At 55.9% G+C, this 16,467-nt stretch overlaps 5 protein-coding genes across 5 annotated transcripts; 3 read left to right on the top strand and 2 right to left on the bottom strand.

The window, feature by feature from the left end:
* Nucleotides 1-119: 119 nt before the first annotated feature.
* Nucleotides 120-1,143, bottom strand: GLOTRDRAFT_133771 (uncharacterized protein; the record flags this gene model as incomplete). The annotated part of the gene is made up of 2 exons (XM_007872734.1): nucleotides 120-1,016; nucleotides 1,051-1,143. The coding sequence occupies 2 exons, from the start codon at nucleotides 1,141-1,143 to the stop codon at nucleotides 120-122; spliced, it is 990 nt and encodes a 329-aa protein (XP_007870925.1).
* A 2,898-nt stretch (nucleotides 1,144-4,041) lies between these two features.
* GLOTRDRAFT_50175 (SOH1-domain-containing protein) lies at nucleotides 4,042-4,437 on the top strand (the record flags this gene model as incomplete). Its single annotated transcript, XM_007872637.1, has 2 exons — nucleotides 4,042-4,256; nucleotides 4,314-4,437. 2 exons carry the CDS (start codon nucleotides 4,042-4,044, stop codon nucleotides 4,435-4,437), a joined length of 339 nt encoding a protein of 112 aa, XP_007870828.1.
* A 1,587-nt stretch (nucleotides 4,438-6,024) lies between these two features.
* On the top strand, nucleotides 6,025-9,515 carry GLOTRDRAFT_141438 (uncharacterized protein). The gene is made up of 14 exons (XM_007872733.1): nucleotides 6,025-6,248; nucleotides 6,301-6,319; nucleotides 6,367-6,416; nucleotides 6,468-6,596; nucleotides 6,646-6,663; nucleotides 6,719-6,825; nucleotides 6,878-7,006; nucleotides 7,059-7,645; nucleotides 7,704-7,981; nucleotides 8,041-8,466; nucleotides 8,526-8,723; nucleotides 8,775-8,801; nucleotides 8,855-8,904; nucleotides 8,959-9,515. Exons 1-14 carry the CDS (start codon nucleotides 6,108-6,110, stop codon nucleotides 9,368-9,370), a joined length of 2,571 nt encoding a protein of 856 aa, XP_007870924.1. The 5' UTR covers nucleotides 6,025-6,107; the 3' UTR covers nucleotides 9,371-9,515.
* A 1,095-nt stretch (nucleotides 9,516-10,610) lies between these two features.
* Nucleotides 10,611-12,771, top strand: GLOTRDRAFT_50155 (family S53 protease-like protein; the record flags this gene model as incomplete). The annotated part of the gene is made up of 10 exons (XM_007872636.1): nucleotides 10,611-10,868; nucleotides 10,925-11,185; nucleotides 11,233-11,469; nucleotides 11,523-11,633; nucleotides 11,684-11,831; nucleotides 11,885-11,921; nucleotides 11,976-12,113; nucleotides 12,161-12,549; nucleotides 12,602-12,657; nucleotides 12,715-12,771. 10 exons carry the CDS (start codon nucleotides 10,611-10,613, stop codon nucleotides 12,769-12,771), a joined length of 1,692 nt encoding a protein of 563 aa, XP_007870827.1.
* Nucleotides 12,772-12,906: 135 nt separating this feature from the next.
* On the bottom strand, nucleotides 12,907-16,020 carry GLOTRDRAFT_108557 (acetyl-CoA synthetase-like protein; the record flags this gene model as incomplete). The annotated part of the gene is made up of 15 exons (XM_007872732.1): nucleotides 12,907-12,997; nucleotides 13,067-13,153; nucleotides 13,203-13,498; nucleotides 13,579-13,685; nucleotides 13,791-13,987; nucleotides 14,102-14,217; nucleotides 14,278-14,553; nucleotides 14,657-14,775; nucleotides 14,838-14,859; nucleotides 14,916-14,995; nucleotides 15,061-15,254; nucleotides 15,315-15,321; nucleotides 15,409-15,492; nucleotides 15,560-15,865; nucleotides 15,921-16,020. 15 exons carry the CDS (start codon nucleotides 16,018-16,020, stop codon nucleotides 12,907-12,909), a joined length of 2,082 nt encoding a protein of 693 aa, XP_007870923.1.
* Nucleotides 16,021-16,467: the final 447 nt, after the last annotated feature.

Here is a 16,467-nt window from a genome sequence, read left to right as displayed (position 1 = left end):
TGGCGTGGACTCGATCATAGCGAGAGGTAGGTACAAGCATGTTGGCAGGATCCCGGATCCCGGATTCCAGTCGCGTGGACGAGGACGTTCAGAGAGGAAGTAATCCCCTCACAAAGGACCTACACCGTCGCTAAGAGGACGCACTCCCGCAGAGGCGAGGATCCCTTCGTTGCTCGAGTAGTAGGAGAAGACGAGCGAGGGCGGACAGTGGAACGGTCGCGGTGCCTCAGGATGAGCGACGCGACGACTTGCGGCGGCGTGAGTACTTCAGGCGGCGCGCTCAAAGGAGCCTCGGACAGAACGGGGGAAGCAGGAATGTCAACAGCCTGCGGAGACACTGAGGACCGCGAGCTGTCGGGAGAACATAGGGGGGTCGGATTGGAGGGGCAAGAGACATTGAGAAGGATCGGCTGGCAGCCCTGATGGACAAGATTCTCGTACAGCCGACATAGAAAGATCCTATCTTGCTCGGTCATCTCACCTCCCTGCGCAGTCGACTCGCTATCTTCCGCTAGCGCATCCTCTAGCTCCCGATAGTCGATGAACCACTTGAGACTCCGGTAGACGGCAGCGAGGAAGCGCATATCCGCCTGCGCCTTCTTGCTGGCCTTGCGCTCCTTGGGTGATTTAACAATAACCACAGGTTGGGGTTCAGGCGTCGGTATGAACATAGGGGCACGAGCGCTGTGGCTCGTAGCTCGGGTTCGAGCAGCGTCTTTGCGCGTACGCCAGGGACGACGAGGAGGGTCAGGCTGGTTGTTCTCGTCGTGAAAGAAGGTCTGCACCAGGCAGGACTGGGATCGACGTCTGTGCAGCTGGACGTGCCAGGGAGACGAGTCAAAGGACACAGATTTCTCGTTAACGTTTCCGTAGAGCTGGTCATTAGATGCCGCGTTCTCCAAGTCGTCGAGTGTGTACGGTGCGAATGGCGTTCGTTTCGGGGGGTATTCGTGGTCTGGAGTACGTGTTGGGACGGGGATAGGTGCAGATGGAAAGGGTATGGAGCTAGGAGGCGGCTGAACGGACATGAGAGGTAGTGTGATCACTGACGAAGCGCTGTTTGCGGTCGTGGTACAGGATGCGTTTGTATTCACCAGCGACACAGTAGGCGACGCCTTCCTCGAGAGCGCCTTTGAAAGCCATGAGACGCGCCGCCCTCGCAGCTTCTGCTTGTCCTTCTGCGTGTTTTCGCTACCCTCGTTATCGTAAGTGCGCGTAAGCTTCATTGATAAAGAATACATCTTGGAGTTTGTTGTTTGATAGGAGGGGTTGAACGGTTTATGAGGTTGCGGAGACCGTAGAGAAAATGAATGAGTGTGCTGGGGTAAGAAGTCTCGTAAAAGGGTATAAGAATCAATGCATGGATGGATGGCGGACGGACGGACGAGCGCGGCCAGAAATGGGGATAGACGCCAAACACAAATAGGGCCAAACCAACCGAACGCGCTTTCATCACGTGACTAACCTCTGGGCGCCACAATAGCTGCCACAATCTAGCACAGTAAACTCGAGTTGGCATCGATACGCCATTCAACTTATCTGGTCTGCAGAACCTGCGGAATTGATCTATGTGGGAACTTCTTAATCTTTCCTCAGGCATACAGGACTCGGAGGCCCGTACCAAACGCGAAAGTGTCCCTTAATTTTCACCAATCTGTTCGTTCGAAGGCTATTTTTCATACACGGGCCGTCTTCCGACACCTTGGCTGATAATACAGTACAGTATGGATTGTTACAGGTCAAAATGACGATTACACAAGGACTTTCTGCTGGACCACCAACGAAGCCGCCGTCCACACGATGAGAGAAAATATAAATCAAATGTAGGACACTTCACTCAATCCGTTCTGGACTTCTCAGTGTTGGTAATTCCAGAGCTTCTGGCCTGCCGCGAGCATACCCCTCTTTGTTTCCACCATCTCCTCGACGTCCGCACCAGCGAGAACGCCGCTATCCAGACGCTCTTTGACAGTTAGGAAGAGTTTTAGTACTCGAGTGCGATTCACCCGCGCGGGGAATCATATGGCTACTGACCACAGACCTGTGGCCCGACCGCTTCGGCCCATGGCCAGACCTCAACTTTGGCTCCCTCCTGAGCTGCGGGAAGTTAGCAGTTACCCTACCCACCCACACTACAGCTCCTGACCCACCTGGAGCACCTACCGAACACTCGCAAGACGGCTCACCAGCGAAACCCAATGCCGGCGCCTCCTGCCTGCTACAAATCCTCGTCTCGGAAGCTATTTACCTCATCTGGGTCCTCCGATGTGAGAGAGTTATCCAGGGCAAGTCCCACACCACGAAGTCAATTGTTACACGCTGGACAAAGGCCATAGACTGCCCGCTAAGTATCGACCACGTCGCAGGTAGTAAAATTAAGCGCTCTGAAAAAGAATGCAAGAAAGTGGTCCAAACGTGGACTCCCGTCCTAGCCAATTCTGACAGTCTCGATAAATTTTGGGTGCTGCGCCCCGAGGTTTTAGTGGGTATTAGGGCGCCCAGGGCTCCTACTCAGCGGAGTATCCAGGCGTATCCTCGAGTCCCACACTCTCCGGTTCCCGCCGGGGGTCGTGCATAAATGCATTTTTCCTCCGGACCAAACACGTGTTTTCTATAGCGGACCTTGTAGGGCTGGACCAATTGTCGGTTGCTGCCTGGTCACAATGCTTGTCCAGAAAAGAAAGAAAAAGAGTTTTAGTGCTTGTTCAAATACATAGCGGTACGCGATGTCCTCGCCTTCGCATATGCGATCCATGAAGTCCTGAGGGAAAAGTCTGCCGCCAGCGTACCCGCCAGGCAACGGAGACCAGACCGGGCTTCAAGTTATGTCCTCCTCGCGTGCGCCGTTATCCCGTGCCTGCTTCATCCCCGAGAGGTGTTGCTCCGCTATCTCTGTGGACGTGCTGTCGTACCTTCGGGCCCCCGGATGCATATCTATAACGCGTTGTGGGGGAGGGGGGGGGAAGAAACTCCAGGGATACTGCTGGCCCGCAATCTTGACATATTCGAAAGCAGGGCATCCGAGTCAGGATTGGATGACAGCAGATGCGCAGGAAGAGCTTACTCTTCCAGATCTACATGCCTTTACACATGTACCACAGATCGAAACAGCGGATCGTCCTTGGATTGGGTAGCCGCATTTGGAACACAATCTCTGCGTACAGTGGCAATCGTGTGTGGACATCATGAACGTCAAGGATGCGGATTTTGCTATCGAGCATGACGACACTGCTCTCAGCAAGTCATCGTGAGTGATTCCGTAATGACGGTTTCGCGGAGCTGCTCAATTATATTGATTCTGAGGAAGGTTCATCAGAGAACTCCCTGAGGAAGCTGTGGGACAGACCATGATGGAAATATCTAGATCTAGAAAGGTGGTCTGGATACTCTCTCCACAATGGTCGATAAGGATGCATCCGACTTCGCACAAACACTTGCAGACTGGAATGATAGCTTTGCCTTGATACACGTCACAGAACCTTGGCACGAGGGAGCCCTGGATGGGTTTGGGATACTTTGTGTATACGTCCGCTTCCGCCCAACGGTCAGGGATGCTGGTTTCGTCGCCACAGAATCAGACTAAAATCCCCATTTTCACCCGATGTGTGGCCCATGTATACAACAGAGTGATCGCATACATACTTAACTCACTCTTGATTGTCATTACTCGGCGGTGGTCGAAATTCCATCGGCGCGGGTAAGTTCGATGGAGCAGGAATGCGACACCTCCGTTTCAGATAAATAAACTACAGGATCAATGATATGCCCAACCATCTTGGAAATATATTGGGCTAAGAAGTGTCATATCGAAAGGTAGACGATTTTGTTTAGCCAAGCACGAAGGCTCGCGAAGCTAAGAGGGTCCAACAGGGGTTATTTCAGCCACTGAATGCACGTCACGTGAGTGCAATCCATGTGACAACCTGTGACTCGCAGCCACAGCGGAATCGAAATGGATCCCTCCGGGGCCTCAGTACGACTGCCACATGCCCTTTAGCATACCTCTCGCACTGCTGATGCTGTAAAGACTTATTGACCTTGATGTCGACTCCAGCACTCCAGATACACGAACCAAACGATACCAGAGCGGCGAACCGGGCCCGGTTCGAACTCGAACTCGAATTCGTGCAAGCGCTCGCGAATCCGTTCTACTTGCATTCGCTCGGACAGCAGGGGATTTTGGACCAGCCAGCTTTCATAAATTTTATGGAATATTTGCAATACTGGAAGGACAAGGACTACGCAAGATTCATCCAGTGAGGCTGTTGCCCTTTTGAGAGGTGTTCGTGCACTGTGACATCGCCGGATGCCAGCTACCCGCACGCTCTTCACCACCTCGACCTCCTACAACATGCCCAGTTTCGGGCAGAAATCCGGAAAGACGAATGGAGAGAATATCTTAACCAGAAGCAGTTTGATCATTGGCGGACTTGGTGAGCACCCTTGCTAGTAGTCCGGCCCAAACGATCGTCAACCCTTGGAGCAGGCGTGACCCCAAATATCTCAATGCGCCTAAAGCTGTGAAAGAAGAGCCGGCTAATCCGGAAGCTATCGAAGCGAGTCAAGCACCATCTTGAACCCTTCAGGCCTCTGCTGGTCTCGCCTCCCTTCTGCTAAGTACTTTCCGGCAAGTGTCTAACGCCAGAACACGCTACTCTGTTATTTTTGAAAAGTACGGATCTCGTGCCAATGTCCAATTGGACGGGGAAAGCCATTACAAGTATCTCTGGCTCTCCATCGCGGAAGTCCGCCCTTGTATACGCCGGTATATTATGTGCCTATTAACGGTTGTTAAGAATCCAAGCGGTCCCATGGCTAATACGCGGCATCTGATCCCTGCATGTGTCGCTCGTGACTCTCCCCAGACGTATCTATCTTATACAGTGAAGAAATGCCTCACGGCACTATCTCCCGATGTCGTAGGCGTGAAGCTTTGGCAACTCTGCGTTCTATCGATCTCTTACTTTAAGAACTCAAGCGCATAGAGACCGGTTTTGCGTGGTTCGACGCTGACCGGAGCGTCTTTCCTCTCCTCTCTCCTCGCCTCAGGTGCCTGGCTCCGACCTTGGGTTACGCGGTTTCATGCATGCGCTCGGGCTCCATGTCTTGTGCCGTTTTCACTCGCAGTGAGTGCGCCGCTCCTGCAAAGGTCCAACTGATAGTAGGAGTGAATACGCCGATGTCTCGTAGGATCGTGCCTAGATCTCGGAAGCAGGTACACATGCAGAGTCGATATCTCGCGGCGGACGATGATCTCGGTGAATCCTCGTCGATTTTTCTACCCGATCTTGACCAAGAAGAATAAGAATATCATGTACGAGTCTGTGCACTCTGACTCCCGGGGGGCGAGGGTATCGAAGTCTTACGCCGTCCTCCATTCGGTGCGTAGTTGACTGAAGGGACGAGTATCCCATACCGCTGTTGCCGAAGCCTCGCGAGGACAGCAGGGGTAAGTCTTCCGGAGGTTCTCCCGTTTAATAAGATAACTCGGCCTCCACGGGTCGGTATCCTTGATCCCCGGACAATTTCAGGTTAGATTGAACTTTGTAAATCCGGAGCAAAGACGTCTGAAGCTTCCCGACGCGCGCAGTCGGCAAACCCGTTGTACGTGGTTCCCAGCCTACATATATTTAATGCATCGGCGCCTACGGTACCACTGGCCATCTGATCGCTTCACTATCGAGGGCATCTTGTATATGACTGAACTGATGATAGACTGTCAAGGATCCTGTCATTATCACCGTTTCCCTCGTTTTCGCTCCTCAACCCCGGAACTAACCTTCAGCACTGTATAATATAACAGGTGACACAGCTATCACATGGCCGTTCTCTGCCATGTATTTGACATGGCCATGGGGAGTCGTCGGAACTCGATGCAACGCTAGATTGGCGCGCACTCGAGAGACGCGACCCCGGAGTATCCTCGGAGACGCGTTCTTCACGTGAACCCGCTAGCCGACATCCGAGCATGGCATGTACCCTCCGAAAGACATATAACAGAGCCTGGAATGTCGCCTCCCTCTGTATCTTACCCCGCTTCCATCGCCTACAGCGGGAACAGGCACAACACACGAGTCCGGGGAAGAGAAACCAGGTAAAGCACGACCATGGCGCCGTCGGATTTCGCGAAAGCAGATATTGCAGAGGTCGTGGAGAAGTTAACGACGGATGAAGCCATTCTGCTTACTGCTGGCGTTGGGTTCTGGCATACCCACGAAGTTCCGAGGCTTGGGATACCCGCAATCAAGGTAGGCAGCCTTGTCCCGCACTCTAATATAAAATTTACCGAAAGACTCATAGGTTAGCGACGGACCGAATGGTGATTGTAGATTTATACGTACTTGACAAAAGCCTAATTGCTTCCAGGTATACGAGGAAATCATTTCTTCATGGGCACACCCGCCAAATGTCTACCCGTGAGTCAAAGTACGGCATCCAACGCTGATAGTCGTGCTAATGCACGTCAGTCTGCAACCGGTTTGGGAGCTACCTGGGACACTGGCTTGATCCAGCAAGTCGGACTCAAGCTCCTCGCCGCGGAGGCCAAGCTCCGAGCAGCATCTATAGCCTTAGCTCCGACATGCAATATTCAGAGGGTAAGTCTGACATGCTGTCGCTTCGTGCGATGCGCTGATAATTTCTTAGAATCCGCTAGGAGGACGAGTGAGTCGCCCTGCCACTGTCCTTCATCCGGTCTGATCTCCTCCCGACTTCACAGAGCTTCGAAAGTTTCTCCGAAGACCCGTACTTGTCCGGCATGATTGCTGCGGCATACACAAAGGGAGTTCAGGAAGGCGGTATCGGTGTCTGTATCAAGCATTTTGTGTAGGGGACCATCGCTTGTCGGAAGAATCGCATACTAATCCCTTCGTTCCAGGTGTAACGACAAGGAGAACGACCGCATGGCGTATGATAGCATTCTCTCCGAGCGTGCTCTGCGCGAAATCTATTTGATGCCTTTCATGCTAGCCCAGAAATACGCCAAGCCCTGGTCCTTCATGACAGCGTGCGTCCTGTTGCACATCAGCCAACCTGATATGCCTAACCTAAGATTGTAGGTATAATCGAGTCAACGGCACGCACTGCTCTGAGAACCCCCACCTGATAAAGGACATCTTGCGGGGAGAGTGGGGTTTCGAGGGCATGATCATGAGTGATTGGTTCGGCATCTACAGTATCGACCACGCCATCAATGCTGGGCTCGACCTCGAAATGCCCGGTACTAACAAGTGGCGTACGCTCGATCTCATGAACCGGTCTATCCAGTCCCGCAAGATCACGGCTCGCACGGTAAAAGAGCGTGCGGCCAAAGTGCTCGAGCTAGTCAAACGGTGCGCTAAGGAGGCGCCGGAGGTGCTGGACGGAGACAAGCAGGAGTATACGAGGGAGAGCGAGGACGACAAGGCGCTCATGAGAAAGCTCGCGGCAGAGTCGATCGTGCTGTTGAAGAATGAACAGAAGCTTCTTCCTCTGGACAAAAGCAAGCTGAAGAAGGTCGCCATCGTAGGTGGAAATGCCAAAGCCTTCGTGCTGTCCGGCGGTGGTTCAGCTGCACTGAAGCCTTCATATTTCGTTTCACCGTATGACGGAATCGTCAGCGCTTTGGGTGACAACGTGCAGGTGACCTTCAACGAAGGCGCGCGAAGTACGTCAGGTCACTCCTTCGCCAGACTGACAATACACTTATATTGACTCCCGAACAGCCTATATGACCATGCCGTCGCTCGACTACGAGCTGTTCACGGAATCCGGCGAGCGGGGTTGGATGGGCTACTGGCACACCCACGAAGACGACAATAGCATGACTCCCATTGAGGAGCCCATCGAGACACGTCTGATCGACGAATCGCGGATATTCATCAGCACCTCGTACCCCAAAGGCATCACGTGGAAATGGACGCTGCGCTTGAAAGGAAAGCTGCGGCCCAGACCGTACGATTGCAACTTCGAATTTGGCTTGACCGTAGCCGGCCGAGCGAAAGTGAGTAGCCTACCCCTCTCGTCAGCCGTCGGATGCTCAAAATGGGTGCATCATCGTAGTTGTACGTCGACGGCAACCTCGTCATCGACAACTGGACTCGCCAACGGCGCGGGGAGTACTTCTTCGGCGTGGGCACCGTGGAAGAGCGCGGCGTCTACCCGCTGAAAGCGAACGTCGCGCACGACATCTACGTCGAGTTCTGCAACGTCCGCGGGCCGGCCGACGGCGACGAAGACGAGGCGGTCATGGACTCCAACCCCGGCGTGCGCCTCGGCGGCGCGGAGGTCGAAGATCCCGACGAGCAGATGCAGAAGGCCGTCCAACTCGCGAAGGAGGCAGACGTCGTCATCGCGGTCGTCGGTCTGAACGCGGACTGGGAGACGGAGGGGTACGACAGGACGACGTTGGCGCTGCCGGGGAGGACGGACGAGCTGATAGAAAAGGTTAACAAGGCGAACCCGAAGACTATTGTCGTCAACCAGTCGGTTCGTCTCGGTCATTGCATTAGGTCGCGTCTCCGAGCTGACCCTCCCCCCATTCTCAGGGATCCTCCGTCCTGTTCCCGTGGGCGGACTCCGTGGGCACCATTGTACAGGCGTGGTACTTAGGGAATGCTACGGGTGACGCCATTGCCGACGTACTGTTTGGAAAGGTGAATCCGTCCGGGAAACTCTCCTTGACCTTCCCCAAGCGGATTGAGGACTTGCCCACGCATGGCCATTTCATGTCTGAGCATGGAAAGGTATGTGGTGCTTAATCTGTGGGGAGATGGCCCTATTGAACGGAAGCCTAGGTCCGTTACGGGGAAGACTTGTTCGTTGTAAGCATAGGACGCCCTGTGTATGCTTCAAACTGGCTCAACCATTAAAACAGGGTTACAAACACTTCGCTCACCGTAAGATTGCACCTGCATTCGCTTTTGGGTACGTCTGGTCGATTTTTGGCTGGGATGGGGTAACTGACTGGACCCGCCTCAGGCACGGCTTGTCATACTCCACCTTCTCCTACGACGACCTAACTCTCACGAAGCCGACCGTTGCGAACGGAGATGTACGGCTAACGGCTTCAGTGACCGTCACAAACAAGAGCAACGTTTCGGGAACGGAGGTCGTCCAACTCTACGTCACGCTGCCTGCCCAAGCGGACCCGGGGCTTACACAGGTACCGCTCATGCTGAAGGCGTTCGCCAAAGTCCCGATCCGCGCGGGCGAGAGTGCAACTGTGCAGCTTCAGCTGGACAAGTATGCCGCCTCGTACTTCGAGGAGAGGATCAATCGGTGGGTGGTCGACAAGGGCGAGTATACGGTTAGGGTGGGGCCTAGCAGCGATGCCCTGCCTCTGGTAAAGTCGTTCAGGATTGAGAAGGGATTCGAATGGACGGGCCTGTGATCTTTACTTGGATAAGTGTGAACGTTGGAGCACTTGCAGTATACCTTTGTATTTTATGCGGTGGTCTTTCAGCGACCTCCTTTGATGGACAATTCCTTCATGATGCGCTAGGGATGGTTAGTTTTCTGCCATTGAGTTAAGCCGGCGCGTCAGGGGTCCCTTGATTCTCATGTTTCGACATCGGTGATCGTAGACTGTCGTCGCACATACCGTCTCAGCGGCTCACCCACCTGCAAGCATGGCAGGCGTAACACAGCCATTTTCGTACCGGTGAGATACAAAGACTCGGGTTAGGTCGCCGAGCTCTAGATTTCGAGTCGCGGTTCAGGAGACTTCAGAAACAATTGGGCTCCGCCTCGTCAGAAAGGGGATGTGGCTACTCGCCTCCCTGTCTCAGCGTCGCCGTTCTCACTAGCTCTTGATGCAACTTCCAAAGTCGAACGTCGATAGCAGGCAAATAGCAAGCCTAGGGTGTCATATGCAGATTCTCCGCGACGTTTGGTATTCTTGTGCGACACTGAGCACAAGGACTGCAATCCATATGGCACCAAACAGGAATAGCTGAGAGTGAGTCAGCCGTACTTACACAAGACCGACAGGACTCAACGCCGTCTTGCTCCACTTCAGCGCGGTCTTGCCGTCAGCGGAGGCAATTGGAACACAAGCCTACGAGTCTCCAGAGCAACACCGCCACGGCCCGCATGCCTGGAGAACGTCGGTGACGCACGAGTAATCTGCTTTATCGCTCGTCGCTGCTCGTCGACATCTTCTGCCGATGCCATATAGGCAATTGCTTCGACATCTAGCTATTGACCCTTTAGCAAACATTGTGGACGCCGTGATTCTCATATCACTATCTCAGGGGAATACACGGTGTCCGCAGTGTGCGTATGCTCCCATCGAGTCTCATTGAAGGCTCGATGGAAGAATATTATATACCCTGCCCACACAATATTCAAAGATTCTGGTCGTCATAGTAGCATTGGATTGATGCAAACAGCAGACAGACCGCAACACCTCAACAGAGGGTCTCTCGCTGTGCGTCATCACTTGCGCGAGTCTTCCGACCACAAGAAGCTCGAATACCACATGCTTCTCCTGTTTCCAACATACGAAGGCACGGCTATGCTTCCCAGCGACCATGTGTTGCCGCACTGCGGAAGCCATACAAAAACCCCTCAGATCTCGCTCTGACTCCTTGCCGGCTAGACTCGTGCAAGCCCCCCCCCCCTCCAGCAGGATGCTCGTCTCCGCTGCTTTCTTCGCGCTGCTGCTGACCGGCACCCTCGCCAAGCCGGTCACGCGCGACCTTGTAGTGCATGAGCGCCGCGACAGCGTTCCCAGCGGCTTCGTCAAGGAGGGCCCAGCATCCCCGGAGACCATGCTGAAACTCTCCGTCGGTCTGTACTCCAAAGACATCTCTGGTCTGCAAAAGGTACTTTACGACGTCAGTACCCCCCAGAGTCCCCTATACGGCCAGCACCTGTCCAAAGCCGAGGTATGATCATTCCTCACCACTACTCTCTGAGATACCTTAAGGTGCTTCTCGTCTAGGTGGACGAATACGTGAAACCCACCGATGAGACCGTGAACGCGGTCACGGATTGGTTCAAAGCGAACAACATCACCGCGACGAAGGACACGCCCGCGGGCGACTGGCTCAGCTTCTCGATCCCCGTCAGCCAGGCGAACGAGCTCTTCGACGCCGATTTCACGACCTTCACGCACACCGAGACCGGCACGAAAGCCATCCGCACGCTGTCCTACTCCCTCCCTGCTTCTTTGAAGCAGCATATCGAACTGGTCCGTCCGACCGTCTCGTACGTCCGCCGCCCTTTGTGGCTGTCCGGTTGCTGAGTTAGACGTACCTTTCTCCTAGGTTTGGCATAGCCAAGGCCTCGGCCACCATCTACGCTCCAGTCCACGTCGTACCTGCCCCGGAGGTCTCGACCTCCGCCGATGACGCTTGCAGCGGCGGGATCACCCCGGCTTGTCTGCAGAGCATCTACGGAATCCCGTCGACAGCTGCTCCGAACCAGGACAGCAAGATCCTGGTGACCGGTTTCATCGACCAGTACGCCAACGAGGCTGATCTGCAGGTACGTGCGCGGACAGGGATCTGAAGGAACGCCCATGACACAGCGCTCTCCAGGATTTCCTGGAGCAGTTCCGTACGGACATCGACCCGTCCACCACGTTCTCCCTCGAGACGCTCGACGGCGGCAGCAACCCCCAGGACCCCAGCCAAGCCGGGACCGAAGCGGTGCGTACTTTCGCAGACGACAAAGGAGTCTCATCTGACCTCGCAAACAGGACCTAGACATGCAGTACACCGTCGGCGTTGCCACCGGTGTCCCTGTCACCTTCGTCTCCGTCGGCGACGGGGGCGACGGCTTCTACGACGTGTCCACTTGGTTGCTCGGCCTGGAGTCGCCTCCGCAAGTGGTCACCACATCGTATGGTATGCACACCGCAGATATGTACATTCAACTGCAAGCTGATCTGACTGTCCAGGCGAGACTGAGAGCCAAGTCGGCATCGCCGAAGCCAAGTGAGTAATTCGCCATAAGCTGCCAGGTGGCGATACATGGTTGATCCCTCCCAGCAAACTGTGCAACAACTACATGCAGCTCGGCGCGCAGGGCGTCACCGTCCTGTACGCGTCCGGCGACAGCGGCGTCGGCGGCAGCAACGACGCGAGCTGCAGCGCATTCGTGCCGACCTTCCCCTCCGGCTGCCCCTAGTGAGTGCTCCCCCTCTCCTTTCACACGCCTTCTCACCCTCCCCCAGCCTGACCTCCGTCGGCGCGACGACGGGCACCGCGCCCGAGACCGGCGCCTCCTTCTCCTCAGGTGGCTTCTCCAACTACTTCGGCGTCCCCGACTACCAATCTTCCGCCGTCTCGAGCTACCTCTCCACGCTCGGCAGCACCAACGCAGGGTACTTTAACGCCTCGGGGCGGGCGTACCCCGACGTCGCTGCGCAGGGTAACGAGGTCGAGATCGTCGTGGGCGGGAGCACGGTGTACGTCGCGGGCACGAGCTGCTCGAGCCCCATCTTCGCGAGCATTGTGGGCTTGCTGAACAGCGAGCTGCTCGCGGCGGGGAAGAGCACGCTGGGATTCTTGAACCCGTTGCTCTACTCTGGCGCGGCGTCTGCTTTCACGGACATCACGAGCGGTGGGTTCTACGATGGCGGTTTACTTCGTGATGTGCTGATGGACGTTTGAAGGTTCCAACCCCGGCTGCAACACTAACGGCTTCCCCACGGCATCTGGATGGGATCCGGTACGTCGCTATCACTGTTTCTACATCGCAAGCTACTGACTGTATGCTCCTTCACAGGTTACCGGCCTCGGCACGCCTAACTACGCCAAGCTGAGGACCGCCGTGGGCCTCTAAGGAGCATAACAAAACATCCACGGACTTTCGAGGGTCGCATGTGTATTTTGAATTGTATTTATTCGTCATATAAGTCATGAATAGAACGATGAAAGAATAGCATGATCACGCACGACCAGGATGCCGTTCAGACATCTATAACTTAGCAGCAGCCTGCGAGGACGTCGGCTCGCCCAGCGCATACAAAGCGTCCAGCTCCACCTTATGCTTGTTATACGCATCCTTCCTGGAACGGTCGTAAGATACAAGGTGAGCAGCTGATACGAAGATGCAAGGCCAGGAGGGACGGCCGTACCGTCGTATCTTCAGCGTCGGCGTCAAGCACCCATTCTCGACTGTGAACGGGTCGAGCGACACGTGGATACGCTTCAGTCTCTCGAACCTACAGACCTGCTCAGCACACCTTACAACACCCTAAACGAGCCACCCACCCTTTCAATACATTCTTCCCCGCCTCCTTATCCAGCTCCCCCAGAATCGCCGCGCGCACCTTCTCATCCTGCGCCGCCCCCGCCAGCGCCTTCGCATCCTCCGCCTTCACCTGCGCACCGAGGATCCTGGAGGCAATAGAAGCGAGGTGAACCGGCTCGGGCACGACGACGCCGACGAGGTACGACTGCAGCGCGTCGCCGTGCACGAAGAGCTGCGCCGCGAGCGGGGACGCGCTGTACAGGTTCTCGATCTTCTCGAGCGCGACGTACTCGCCCTGCGCAAGCTTCATTATGTTCTGTTACGCGGTTTGCATGTCATCGAAATCAGTACTGCATGGCTGGGAAGAGAGAATGGTGGGGGGTGAGAACAGCGCACCTTGACGCGGTCGATGATCCGGATCCGCCCGCACGCGTCCATCTCGCCGACGTCCCCCGTGTGCACCCACCCCTCGGCGTCCACCGTCTCGCGCGTGTTCTTGTCATCTGCAATTCCTCGTCAGTTTGTGTCCCTCTGTCCGGTTTCTGTTTCCGTTTCCGTTTCGCCTCCATCTCCACACCCACACCTCCCAACGACTAACTCAAACTCACCTTTCAAATACCTCCCAAAACAATTCTCCCCCCGTACACAAATCTCGCCCCTCCGGTCCTCCGCGTGGTACCCCATCGCGGGGACGTCGATCAGCTTCACCTCGTTGCACGGCTGCGGCCCGCCGACCGTCCCGCTCGAGTGCGGGTCGTTGGGCAGGACGCGCAGGCACGTGCCGCAGTTCTCCGTCATGCCATAGCTGGCGACGAGTCGGGGTGAGTGTGCGGCGAGGGGATACGAGGGCATATATGTACTCACCCTGACGGGGTGTATGAGACGAGGGCGAGTAAGAAAGGGGAAAGCGGGGCGAAACGCACCTTCGATCACGTCGCAGCTCAGCGCGACCCGCACGAACTCCATCACCTCCGGCGCGATGGGCGCGCTCCCGCACGTGATCAGCGCGACGCGCCCGCCCAGCATCGCCTGTATCTGTATCGTACCCCCTCAGTGTCCTCCGTCTTCCACACCACATCCGCCCGCCGCACTCACCTTCCGAAACACCACCACATCCCACACCCCCCACCCACTCCCGCCCGTCTCCCTGAGCACCCCCACCTTCCTCCTCACCGCCTCCCTAAACACCCTCCCCCTCACCCCATCCCCGGCCCCTGCTATCGAGGCTTGGTATATCCGATTCAAAACACGGGGGACGGTGGGGAAGAAGTTCGGCTTGAACAGCTGCAGGTCGGCTAGGAGAGCGAGGGGGTTGTTGGTGCTGAACCCGATGGACCCACCGGAGACAACGACGAAGTGCTGGCAGATGCGCTGTGGTGTTCACGGTTAGATTATAGGTCACGAGGACATTCGGTTGGATAGGAAAGGAGGGGTGGGTCAGGTGAGTAGAACAGGACAGCACGGATCGACGCACCTCGTAGATATGTGCGAGCGGCAGATAGCTCAACAGCCGCCCCTTGCCGCCCGGGAACGTGTTCCCGTACAGATTCGTCTGCGTCACGCTCGTGAGGTTGCCGTGCGTGAGGATAACGCCTGTCGTCGGCCGCGCATTGTGAGTTTAGCGCATATACGGCGTGTAGAATGGAGGTGCTTGCCTTTTGGTGTACTCGTGGTTCCCTAGGTGAGGTGAGGTAAGGCGGGGAAGGAAGGGGAAGGACGAGAGGGGGACATACGGAAGTGTAACATATACACGCCACATCATGCTTACTCACCCGCATCGGCTCTCTCACCTCCCTCTGTCCCTCTTCCTCCACTGCTCCCGTCCGTCCCCTTATCAGCACTCTCCCATCCCCTCCTGCACAAATTCAGATCACTCACACTGTCCCAAATCCAAAAGCCCCACGCCAACGTCTCCCGCCCACTCCCTCAACACATGCCCCTCTTCGCTTTGCAGGCTGTCGAGGCAGACGATAGTCTTGAGACACGGGATGAGTCCCTGGTGGGCGAGCTTGAGGAGCGCGGAGATGTGCGAGGACGAGGCGAAGAGCAGGGGGATGGCAGCGTGGGTGATGCTAGGGTTGGGTGTTATGTCAGGGAGGGCAGGGTAGGGGTGGGAGAAGGGGTGGGCTTACATATATTCTTTGTAATTTATGAGAGAGGGGTGAAGCGGGGAAGGGGCTGTTAGGACAATGGAAGGAGAGGGAAAGATGGGAGGGAAAGACGCACCGACAGAGTCCTTCCCCAACGTGTCGTACAAGCTCACGCCGACCTTGCCGTACGCGTGCAGCGCAAAGTCAACGATCTGCCACTCTAACACACCGCGTCAGCACGCCCCTTTCCTTCCCTCCCCATTGACTATCGGTCCACTAGTACTCACCCGGGCGATTCGCGCTCCAGATCCCCACCGTCTGCATCTCCCTCCCTCCATCCCTGACGCCCTCCCACCCCCCACGCTCGAACAACTTGCACACCGCGCTCCCAATCGCTTTCCTTCTCTGATCGACCTCAGCGTATGTCTGCCATACATAGTAGCCCGCGTGCACCGGGGTATCGGTGGAGGGCGAAGAGAGAAGAGGTCGATGCCCAAGGAAGGGCTCGTGCCGCGACTTTGCCAGGCCGATGTCAAAGACCTGCGGGAGGGTCTGGATGGAGTCGGGCGTGTGGCCGACGAGGCCCCAGATGGCTATAGCGCACTCGTCAGTCGGTGCACCAAGGGTCCAAAGTCGATGCCGACGTACCATTCCGATAATGCGCGGTCTGCCCAGCCCTCTTCGTGCCCGGGACCTCTTCTGCCTGCCTTGTGTAATCTAGCTTCTCCGGCCACGGCACGAACGACATCGTCGAAATAGGTGCGAGTGGGCGCGTACGGAGTGCGACGAGCTCGAGACCTCTTATAGCGCGCGGCTGGGCGCTCTCAGCCGGATGAGGTAATGGGGTTGATGTCGGAGGTAGGGAGGCGCCGTTACATTTCAAGTTTAAGCCTGGGCTGGATAGGCGCTGTAGAGGTTATATGGGTTCAAAATAGCGATAGTAATGTCAACTGTACTAGTGGAGTTCTCTCAGAGAAGTTCGGAGAGTGCAGTATCGAGTCTTGAATGCTACTGGGATAAGCTGGGACGCCGCACATGTAGACTATATGTACACAGCGTCTCAGCTCATTCCATATAGCTCCTGGAACTTGAGGGGTGAATGGGAGGCCCGGGAGCGTATGTGAGCCGAAACATTTCGTTGTTCCTGGATCCACGGTAATACAGCTGGACTCTGGTGCAAGGCGCCGGTGCGGTG

Source organism: Gloeophyllum trabeum, assembly GCF_000344685.1.
Source record: "Gloeophyllum trabeum ATCC 11539 unplaced genomic scaffold GLOTRscaffold_00019, whole genome shotgun sequence".
Lineage (NCBI taxonomy): Eukaryota > Fungi > Basidiomycota > Agaricomycetes > Gloeophyllales > Gloeophyllaceae > Gloeophyllum > Gloeophyllum trabeum.
Note: the sequence above shows the minus strand (reverse complement) of the source record. Positions and strands in the feature narration are given on the sequence as shown.

Bases quoted from the DNA above. Each gene is read 5' to 3' on its own strand.
- GLOTRDRAFT_141438 (XM_007872733.1), top strand. From the start codon at position 6,108: ATGGCGCCGTCGGATTTCGCGAAAGCAGATATTGCAGAGGTCGTGGAG. The intron at 6,417-6,467 runs GTGAGTCAAAGT...AATGCACGTCAG, and splicing joins CACCCGCCAAATGTCTACCC to TCTGCAACCGGTTTGGGAGC. The intron at 8,467-8,525 runs GTTCGTCTCGGT...CCCCATTCTCAG, and splicing joins CTATTGTCGTCAACCAGTCG to GGATCCTCCGTCCTGTTCCC.